General features: G+C 47.8%; 1 protein-coding gene across 1 annotated transcript in view; it reads right to left on the reverse strand.

The window, feature by feature from the left end:
- Positions 1–11415, reverse strand: part of PDE8B (phosphodiesterase 8B) — a 114152-nt gene that overhangs the window by 7088 nt on the left and 95649 nt on the right. The window contains exons 16-23 of the mRNA XM_014585912.2: positions 9824–9988; positions 6972–7017; positions 6413–6548; positions 5037–5225; positions 4715–4799; positions 2339–2518; positions 1783–2000; positions 361–481 (exon numbers count right to left, since the gene is read on the reverse strand). Of these exons, the coding sequence (XP_014441398.1) occupies positions 361–481; positions 1783–2000; positions 2339–2518; positions 4715–4799; positions 5037–5225; positions 6413–6548; positions 6972–7017; positions 9824–9988 (1140 nt within the window). The remainder of the gene's footprint in view (positions 1–360; positions 482–1782; positions 2001–2338; positions 2519–4714; positions 4800–5036; positions 5226–6412; positions 6549–6971; positions 7018–9823; positions 9989–11415) is intronic.

Here is an 11415-nt window from a genome sequence, read left to right on the forward strand (position 1 = left end):
AACTTTGAGGCCTCCCAAGAGCTCAAAGAACAGAATGAGGAAGGGCTTTGGATCCCCTAAAAACCATGGTGTCTGCCAGCCTCTGCTGGGCTGCAGGCTTCTCCCGTCATATTCTCTGGGCCTTGTGCTTTTTGTCACTGGCTCTCTCTCTCGGGGCCTTTCAAGGAACTCGGAGTTGCTGTGGACACTGTCAGCCTAGTTTCATCCCCAACGAACACAGGTGGCAAGTGCCTTACCCCTTTGCCAACTCCAAGCAAATAACCACCTCTCCTTCAAGAGGGAGAGGAAAAGCTTCGAAGCCAGAGCAGACCCTTGCTGAAACACACTCTGCCAGTAGCTCATCACAGGGGAACTGCTCACCTCGGCTGCCATCGGCTTGTTGATGCTGTTGACAAATTTGTTCACATGTTCGAAGTGTTTGGTCATCTCTGTTGCCAAAACCATGTCAATAATAGCCTGGCGCAGTGTTCGATAATGGTTCCTAAAATAACCAGAAGACAAGGGGCCTTGTTCACAACCTGTCTCAGATTAGAACTGTTCTGCTGCCTCTCACCACGCGTCCAACAACCTGTGGGGAGGCTGCAACGCAGATCCAAGCGAGAATTTACCTGCTTGTCCTTCCAGTAAGCCATGACTGGTAGACACTGTTCCATCTCCCCCAGTGAGAGCCGAACCTTCCTCGTATACTTATGGGTATTTTTTTTTTTACTAGAAAGTACCTGTCACATGGTGGGAACTTATTTTACAGTGATTCTCTTCTACCTTCCTTTGAGAACATCCAAACAGTAAGGTGGAAGGAAATGGCAGGTTCCTACAGACGCCCCAGGAGCTGTCCCTTTGCACTGATGCAGACACAGTGGTCCGTCCTGCAGAGAACTGTCAGGATTTCTTTTAATGATGTGACTGGACAAGGGTTTTCCTGTTGAGTAATTCTCTAGACTGCAACTGAGAGATACCATAACGGATGGAGCAACAGCTCTGCAGAGTAACCGTGCAACTCCTGTCATCTTTTTCTGATTTCAAGAGCCAGAATGGGGAGCTGAATAAAACTCGACTACTGCAAAGAATTCTTTTTGTGAAAAGTTTAAAAATCCGTGTTTGGTATTGTTGAAACTGAAGCTAAAGCTGGAATAACTGGTGACTGCATTTTCTAGCATTTCTGGAGACCAGAAGAACAGGTTCATGTGAACAGTGGTCCCGAGGCCTGAGGGAGCGCCGTGCCTCCCGCGCACTGGCCTCCTACAGTCTTGCAGGCAGCCTGGCAGGGCTGCGGGAAGGCACGGAGTTCTCTCTGTTCACATCTAGCCAGCTCCCAGCAGAAGAGGTGCACACCTAGGGAAGCCTGCCCAACCCTCTGTGCTCCAGGGCCTCTGCTGAGACCTCCTCATAAGATAGTATTTTAAGTGGCCCAAAACTGAGCTGGGTAAAGGCAGGAGAGGGTACATATTCCCCAAGTTACACAAAAGAAAGGCCGTCCTCCTGGGAGGGGAAACGTATCTGCTAGACTCATTAGTAACACAACTTTCACGCGGTGCGGTGTATAAAACATTTTCACGAACTCGTTGAAAGCCAAACGAAATTTTAAAACATGAAGGCAGTTTAGAAGGTAAAATTAAGTTTACGAGGGCAAGGTTACTGTTTCATCACCTGATACAGTGCTACAACTATTCTCATTTCCCTTTGCCTTTGAGATCAAGCTAAATATGTGGAGATGTTAGAGAAAACTCAATTTCCCACTCAGACTTCACAAACTCAAGCATAAGGAATCCAAGCGCAACGAACCTGTCGATATTCTTGAAAATGTTGCATTTGGTGTCCTTGACCGTGAGCTGGAAAGCCAGCGCCGTGTGGTGACTCTCCAGGACAGCGGTGTCGTTATAGAGCACAGCAAGTTCACTGCCTGCGTTGCACAGGAAAGAATTGGTCCTTCCCGGGTGATCCACGTCATGCACCGTGGCAGCGATCAGGGCTGCCACCTCATCCAAGTGATCGAGGCTTCCCTGGGACAAGAGGAAGCAGTGATGAGGATTACCACGGATTCTGGAGACCTACATCCAGCCTGCATCTGGAGGGGGGTGGGCCCGAGGGATCTGGGGCTTTCGGGACGTTCTCCTAGCCCACCGAGCCTTCTCTGGCTTCCCAGATGCTGGGAGGCCTTGGGCATGTCGCATCACCATACGATGTGTATTATCTGGAGGGAAAGGAAGTCTCAACTGCAGTTTCGGTGGAGACCTAAATTCTTTCTTGAGTTCATTCCCTCCAGCTCTGCAGGCAGGAGCCAAACCAGCCTGTCAAATTCCCTGCTGTATGGTTCTGCTGTGACTCTCCCAGACCAAACCAGCCTGTTAAACTGCCTGCTGTATGGTTCTGCTGTGACTCTCCCAGGGTGGACAAAGCAGAAAGGGGCCTTTGGTCTCGAACGTTGCTTGTTGTTCTCATCTCCTGAGGAAAGGATTTTGAAGCACGAGTAGTCAGTGGCACAGGTGTAACAGAAGCCCTCACACAATGGTAAGATGGCCTGAGTAAAGAGGATCAAGGGGGAGACGGATAATGTTACCAGGAAAACGGAGGCTAAGGGGGCTCTTACAGCTAGGGATAAAGTTCTGCTCTGGGCCAGCAGGCAGCAAAGGCAAAAGGGCAGACCTCACTAAAGCTGTCATGAAATTAACCAGCACAAGCCAGAGCTGTGGGACATACATTTCCTTGGCGCTGGGTTTGAGAAGGAGGTTATCAGATGGGCTACCGTTACATAAGAGACTACTATCATTCATTCATTCAGGGTTTATTTACTGGGTGCCTACTGGGTACCAGGTCTCATGCATCCGGCCAGAACTACCATGGTGATTTGCATGGGCTGGGTCTTTGTGCTAGTGGAGGTTTAAAATCTGGAGGAGAGGCATAAATTTCAGGACGCAAACAGAAGTCACTTACTGTGACAGGTGCCAAGCAGGAAATGTTGCATGTGGTGTCCTTGACTGTGGCACTTACTGTGGCAGTGCACACATGGACTGATCTAGCTTAGGGCAGCACTGCCCAGTGGACTTTGTGAGGGTGGAGATTGTTTACACTGGGGTTATCCAACTCAGCGACCCCTGGCCACATGTAGCTACTGGACACGGGCAGTGTGGCCAGGGTAGTTGAGGAACTAAGTTTTTCATTTTCATTTTAATGGGCATGTGTAGCTAATGGACAGGAGGGGTCCTGAAGTTGGTCGGGGATAGCTTCTCAAGGAGGTGATGTTTATGCCGAAGCCTGAAGGATACATGGGAATTAGCCAGGCAAACAATGGCAAAGGAGAGAATTCCAGGCAGCCAGAAGAGCCTCCATGAAGCCCCTGAGGACAAACACACCTAAAGAGCGTCCCTGTGTCTGGAGGACAGTGCGTGAGGGGAAGTGGTTTCCGCGATGAGGCTGGAAGGTGGGTGGCATGTTTGGTGCTCCCAAGTTGCTCTTGCAGGTGTGTGGGAGGAAAAACTGCTTCTTGGGTGAGGGACGGTGAATCTGAAGCTCAGCCCTGTCCTGAAACAACACTCTGGCTGACCACTGGCCTGCATAGGCTTGCGTTGGGTTAGGGTTGTAATGGCGTTCCCGAAGCTCTGTGCCCACCAGCAGGGACCATTTCCATTTCTAGTCCTGATCTGGGTAGCTGAACAGTCCTGGGTTGGCCACAGTCAACACATCCAGGTTTCCTGAGCTTGTCTCAGCGATTTATTCTGTGGGGCCCAGGACACACAAGCACACTGGGCCCCATTTCCCTGCTGGTCAGGAGAGGCCACTGTCATCTGCAGGTGCAGCCAGCTATTTGGAAGGCCAGGACCCAGAACCGTCCAACCTGGGCTCCAGCTGCACTGATTCTAAATAGGGAAGACCAGGAGGCCCAGAGTCGGCCTCCAGCCAGTGTCCTTATGGTAGGTTCAATCCTGCTTGCAGCCACTTTATTTTTAACTCCTTCAATGAGACAGATTCAAGTAATTGGTGTAGAAAATACGAGTAGCAAATGAGGTAATAATGCCTTTTCTTCCAGCGTACACGGACTTAAACCAAAAACCCAATGAAAGGCACTGACAACGGGCTGCGTCTTGCAGTTTGGATGGGCACTAACAATGCCTGCCTGGTAAGAAAGGGCTGGAGGACAGCTGGGAAGAAGACTGGGCTGGCCACTAGCAGAGGGGAGAAGCATGCCACCCCCATGGGGGCTGGAGACTGCCCACTGAAGGAAAGCCCCACCAAACCTGCAGGGGGTACAACTCCAAACCCGAAAGCAAAGCCAGCTCTGTATAGCCATTTCCTCATTTGGTCAGCAGAAATAGATTTGGATCACACTGAAGAGGATTAGCCAGAGTGGGCTTCCAGCCTTGTGGTCCAGTATGCTATGGACTGTGCTAGGCCTGGCTAGAATTATCCTAATGTCACTATTACAGAGCAGCCTCGGGGCCAGCAGGTGGCATGGCAGTTAAGGCACTGGACTCCCACATGACTGACCATAGTGTGAATCCCAGACATGACAGCTTGCTTTCTCACTTTCCCCCTCTCTGGTACATGCCCAATAATTAATTAATATAATTTCAATTATTAATTTAATTAATTTAATATTAATTTAATAGTATTAAAATAATAAATAAAATTAATAATTTTTTTAAGTATCCTCAACCCAACCATAGATGAGCATGCCCAGGGCTGAGAGGCCCCTTTAATTCATTAGAGACCCCCTTACCCAATTCTCCAGAACTGCTGCAAGTAGAAACGCCAGGATAACCAGCGTCCCGTTTTTATGCTCTGCGTATAAGTGACTATTTATACTGAAGCAAGAACTGTTTGATAGGCAGAAACTACTTTTAAGCATTTGAGAGAGGAGAGGGCTAGAGAGAGGCCTGTGTCTTTACAACACCAGGAGGCCTGGTCAAACTGATGGCCAAAAACTCCTATCAAGATGTTTGCAAAAGAGCTGTCCACTTAACGTCCTTACTGAAACTGAGATCTTGGGCCTGCCACCCAGGCAGGTGCCCACATTCATGAGGACGAAACCCTACCTTCACTCTTCTTCTTCTAAGAAGGCGGTGGCATGCAGGACGTCCGCGGCGTGGGTGGAGTTATGGTAGGCATTGGAGGAGTGGTAGTTGGCTTCGATCACTTGGAGCCAGGCCCGAAGAGTGGTTTCAGAACAGTTTAAAAATTCACATACTCCAAACCGGGAGAAGACCTTTAAGCCCAGGTAAACCAATGGCCTGGAAAATAGGAAAGTAAACCCTGGTTCCTCGTATTCAATGGCCCAGAAACTGATTCCTTTGATGATCTGAGGGAATGGAGGCATTCTTCTCTGATCACTCCAAATGCACAGAGGGGCAAACATATGCAATCCCAGATTAGTAAGAGGCCATCTCCTCCCCACCAGGCACTCTGGAACTTAGTGCCTCCTGGGGTGATAAATCCTAATCTTTCCTTTATTCTTTTCTTTACTTTTTTTCTTTCTTTCTTTTTTTCTTTCTTTCTTTCTTTCTTTCTTTCTTTTTTTTTTTTTTTTTAAGAGAGGTTTTTGCTATAGGGTGTGTGTGCTCACTGGAAAGACAGAGAGAAACAGAAAGCAAGAAATCCCCCCCACCCCCGAAGGGTGGCCACACTGCAATCACTTCCCCTCCATTCTTTTCTTAGGATTTTGGGCATGCATGCACATGCGCCCAGTGTGCTTTAAGTGCCTGCCAGGTCTGGGACTCGAACTGCAATCGACTACATGGGAGTCCAGTGATGTAACCATTACGCCATCTGCTGGTCCCAATCCCAGTTATTTCTAGGTCATTTTTGTTCATAGTCCTTCAGTGGCTCTGACAACCAAGAAAGGTTTCTGGCAGTCGCTCTTCATCTCCCCTTTCACCCAAACCCTGCATTTCCTCTGAAGACGCTATTGAGCCCAAGAACAAAGGGATGGCATGGGTGTCTCAGCAAGTCACACGGTTTAGAGCCATGTTACTTATTTACAGTTGATAACTGTTCATTTCCTGTAGAGCACCCCCTGGAAAGAAACAGCCTTCTAAAATAGAGGGCACCTTTTAGTATATAATCCCTGCCTATGGGAGGGATTCAAAGTCAAATCTATAGTGCTCTTAAAGTCACCTTGTAGGGTGGAATTTCAACAAATATGGGGCTGAAAATACTTGGACTCCTGGCTCAGCTCAAAGGGGTGACCTGAGTAGATCTGAGGACACTCAGGCTGATCCCATGTCTTACCCACGAACAGTCTCTCTCCACAGAGAACCTCATTCGGAGCCCACAGTCTCTGCCCTGTTGACACTCCAACATGGCAGGAAAGGTAGCACTCGTGCGGCCTCTCGTACACACATCTCCTTCAAGTGTCTAAGAGGCAGAAGTCTGTGCGGCCATCGACCCTCCCCTACCTGCAGCCGGGGAAGCCACATACCTTTTATGTGTAACTGCTTCCAATTCAAAGATGTTGAAGTCCCAGCTTTCCTCATTATCAAGTAATTGAGCAATACAAGGAGGGACGTCGTTGATGGTTATTGGCATCGCAAGGTGGCTATGGCTCTGGTGCACGTCTGAGCAAACACATGGAGTTGGGGGGTGGGTTAACTGTGGAATCTGGCGTGCCCCTAAGCACCTGTCATCATCTTCATGTTTGCTACTAGAAAGAAGAACTTGCACTTCCAAGGGCAAGGAGATTTTCACTTCCAGGTTCTTTCCTCACATCATTAAACTTCAAGGCCCCCATACAGAAAAATGATTCGGTTTGTCTGCTTGTCTTAAAAATGGCAAATATACAGAGATTTATGATTTTATCCTAACAGCGCTCAGAGAAGCCATTTTAATGAGAAGACCTAGTTCCAAATGTAGACCACGGAGACACTTAAATAAAACCCACTGGAAGTGACACCACGGCCCTCCCTGAGCAACAATCACAACACTGGGGATGGCGTGAATGGTGGATAGCTTGTCAGATAAGAGGGTGGATGGAGACTTACTCTTGGTAAACACATACTCGTTTCCTGACAACCTTCTCAAGCCATCCTGGAATAAAGAAAGATGCTATTAGAAGCATGCTTTAGATCCCACTACCATTATTCGCTCATGTTCTTCATTAGAGAAGTTCGAATTCTGAATAGCTGAATCAATGCGGAATTCCAAGTGGGAACAGAGCTCAAAATTAAATCTATAAGGTGGATACACTCTCCCTTCCATGGCTGTTGGTCCTGGGAAGCAGAGAATGAGGAAGAAAGTGAGCGTGACTGCCCTAGATCCCGCACCTGAGCTGTGAGTCGGCTCTGTGCTCTCGCCATCTTTCTCTTCCGGCATCTTAAAGCCATAGACGTGAATCATAGAAGTGACCTTGCTTTGGCGACATGTGGTTTTGAAGGGACTCCACTCACCCTCATAGAAATTATGCTTTTCTTATGTTCTTTGAGTTACCTTTTTTTTCTTTTTTGGAGAGGTTTTTGCTATAGGGCGTGTGCGCTTGCCAGCCAGACAGAGAGAGACAGAGAAACAGAAAGCGAGAAATCATGCCCCAGGGGGGATGGCCATGCCACAATCCCTTCTCCTCCATTCTCCTCTCGGGATCTTGGGCACACACGCACAGGCGCCCGGCGTGAGTTTTAAGCCACTGGGTCCGGGACGGGAACTGCGGTCGACTACATGGGAGTCCAGCGACATAGCCATTACGCTAACTGCTGGTCCCTTTGAATTACTTTTTGAAGAGCTGAGGACTTGAGCCACGTTTTGGTGATGATCTAATGCAAAGTCTTAAGTGTGGGTTAATTACTGGCCGATCTTTTTCCAATTGTATATTCTGTTTTGAAACATGAACATTGCTGCTAGCCTTTTAAAAAATAAGTGTCTGGGTTTGTAGTCTTTGGAAAGGCAGCTTAAGAAAGTGGGCAGAGTGGGGCCAGCAAGTGGTGCAGTGGTTAAAATGCTAGACTCCCAGGACCAGCAGATGGCGTAATGGTTACTACGTCACTGGACTCCCACGTAGTTGACCACAGTTCAAGTCCTGGATGTAGTGACTTAAAACTCACACTGGGTATGCATGCATGCCCAAAATCCTGAGAGGAGAATGGAGAAGAGATTGTAGCGTGACCATCCCCCTGGGGAGTGATTTCTCACTTTCTGTCTCTCTGTCTCTGACAAGCGAGCATGCCCTATAGCAAAAATCCCTCTCTAAAAAAAAAACAAAAAAAAAGTACTGGACTCCCACATGGGGGGCTGTGGTTTGAGTCCCAGACCTGGCAGTTTGAAAATCACACTGGCTGCTTGTGCATGAGTGCCCAGAATCCCAGGAGAATGGAGGAGAAGGGATTATGGCATAGCCATCTTCCCTGTTGGGTGATTTCTCACTTTCCCTCTCTCTCTCTCTCTCTGGTGAGCACACACACCCTATGGCAAAAACATTAAAAGAAAGAGAAAAAGAAAAGAAGAAAGAAAGAATTTACAAGTTCTGCTATTTACTGGCTCTTTAATTGGAACTAGTCCCTAAAAGTTCTTGGATCTGTTTCCTTCCCTCTACCTTCTACCCCTGAGTACCTCCTTATTTAGGCCTCTGCTTAAAAGTCATTTAGAATTGTTTAGGTGTCATCCCCAGAAAATGCATGCTAAGGTTTAAAGTAATGTTAATTAGTGAAGGGTTCCCTTAAAGTCTAGAACCTTGGGTCTTCAGGCTAGGAGCGTAATTACAGAATGTGGATAAATAGGTAAGTAACAACAGCCACAATGCCTGCCTCTAAGATGTAATGCAACAGACTTCTGTTTTGTCTTGCTGTCCCCTCTACTTCCCCAAAGCTGCATAAAAATGGTGTGGGATCCTGCACTCATTCCTCACAGCATCTGGAAGGAACCCTAAGATGGCTTGGTGGGGCAGGGTAGGAAGAAGAGCGGACACCTATTGACCAGTGCTCTGTAGAAGCAGAAGTATACACTGCAGGGGATGGGGACCAAGGCCAGCCCAGGATGGGCAGGAGAGGGAGAGGATATCACTCCAATTAGAGACAGAGAACGGACTAGAAAACCAGTTAACACTCTGCATTTGGAGGCGGGGCTGGGCTGGACCCTCGAAGTATAAAACTCATGTATGGCTCTTAGACTTGTTCTACTAAGGAATTCGTCCAACTTCAACCTCTGATAAGGAGCACACGTGAACAATTTCCATTTTCTTCACTTGCTGACAGGTGATGAATAAAGCCAAATATTACCAGATCACAGCAAAAGGCTGGGACAGGATGAATCCTTAGCAAACACCACTCTTGGCTACAATGGTGCTTCCTGGAGTGCGGCCAAGGGTGGTTACTCCTCGCCTTCCTCTGACTGAGACAGACTGATTCTTCTCTGCTTTTATCTGATTACAAATGGAACCTGGTATAGACTTTTATTTAAAGAAAGGCTTCTATAGCTAAAAGTTGGACACTACCATAGTCTAAGTATAAATTCTTCATTACATAAAGAATCTGAGGTCCAAGGAAACAGCAGTGACTCTCAAACCAAATATGTTACCCCATGCCACACTAGACCAAGGGGAAGAAGTAAACAGGCCCGCATATCCCCTGTTTTGCACATTCAGCCATCAGTCAATTGCCCATGTACTCAAACTGCAGTCCAAATTCTAAAGGACTGTCTCCTACTGCCGTGGCCGGTCAGCCTTATGGCAAGACAAGTGCAAGAATCACTTGAGTAGCACCACATGTGTAAGGCAGATTTTGATGCAGTTGCTTCTGGGTATACTGATGTTAGGCTCTGCAACTACAGGGAACACATACATATGGCAGATCTCCCCCGGAGCGCATTAACGTCGTCTCCCCTGCATTCCGCTTTCCCCGTCACTCACGGTCATGAGGCCTCCAACAAGATCACTGGTGTGGGGGTCTTCGTCTTTGGTACCCAGCTGAGGGGAGTACAGTTCCGTGGTCCGTAAAATTTCTAGAACTCTATCCAAGGCTTCCGCTACTGTGACTGGGCTGTTTTCTTGGGCGGCATTGATTATGTTTATAACCTAAGAAGGTGAAGAAAAGGAGGAGGAGTAAACTTGAGACATAAGATTATGCTTCCCAAAAGTTATACACATGCTCAGACCAAAAAAATAAAAAAAAAGCTGACATGGCTTCCTGTTCAGAGAGCTTACACAGTACAACCTTCTTCACGGAGGCTTCCCGTCCCAGGCTCCCTGCCTTGTTTCCTGCTCCAGGCCTACGTCTCCTATCCCTTTTTGCTAACCCTTCTCCTCTAGCTCTCTTTGACAGGTTGGAGTCCTTCAGATTGGTTCTGGGCCTCTCTCTTACTCTACAATCCTTCCAGAAATGACATTTTGTTTCCATGACTTTGGACACATATGATCAGCAGTCAAAGACTCAAAATCCCTCTCCCAACCCTGACCTCCAGACTTGTACATGCAACTATGACCTGACTCAGTGACTAGAATATCACAGTTTGTCTGAAACCAAACTCAAGATGCTATCCCCCTCTTCCCACAGCAAGCAAATAAACATAACCAAACCTCAAAGACAAGGGCCATTCTCTGGTTACCACACTGCAATAAAAAGCACCTCTGTCCACTTCATGTTCAAACCAAAACCCTGGGAGGCCTGGCTTCATGTGTCATTTCCCTCATGCCCCTTCCTATCCTAACACTGTCATTCCTCACCAAGTCCAGCTGGTTCTACCTGAGGTATTTCTTCAACCATTAATTTCTCCCTACCTCAACTGCTATAAACCTAACCTAGTTATCACCATTTCTTGCCTAGAATTCTTGAACTGGCAAGAAACTGGCTTCTTCTCTTGCACGCTGAGCACCTCCAGCCCAGTCTCTGCACAGTGTCTGGGTGTTCTTTTCCATAAACGCAGTCAACTTTGTCACTGCCCTCCTTCATCTCCTCAGTGGCTTTCACTGCATGTAAACGAAGATGCTCCTTATGATGGTCCAGCTGATCAGAATGAGCTGAGTCCTGCATGACCCACCATCATCTTCTCCTCTCTGCTGGCCAGGCTCCAGCCGCCTGGACTCTCAGATCCTCAATCAGGTCCTCAAATCCCTCAGTCCTCCTGCTCCCATTGTGGTGCTTTAGCTTTGCTGTTCTGACACCTGAAGTCCTCTCTCCCTCCCTTTTCCTGGCCAGTATCTTCTCGTGTGTCGAGTATGCTCTAAATATTACTTCCTATATAGAGGGGCCTTCCCTGACCACCCACTCATCCAGTCATCAGGGCCCCACTCTTATTTCCTGTCAGAGAACCCTGTTGTCTGTCTCTGTAGCACTGAACTGTCATTTACAACTGTGCATTTCTTTATGCATTATGTGTTTGTTTAATGTCTGTTTCCTCCACTGCACAGAACACCAGGATACCAGTAGAATATATCCCCAGAACACGGCCCACACTAGGTGTCCCTGACTCCAGAGTGGAGGCAGCGGCTGGCCCCCACCCTTT

The sequence above is a fragment of the Tupaia chinensis genome, unplaced genomic scaffold (assembly GCF_000334495.1).
Source record: "Tupaia chinensis unplaced genomic scaffold, TupChi_1.0 Scaffold000099_1, whole genome shotgun sequence".
Classification (NCBI taxonomy): domain Eukaryota; kingdom Metazoa; phylum Chordata; class Mammalia; order Scandentia; family Tupaiidae; genus Tupaia; species Tupaia belangeri.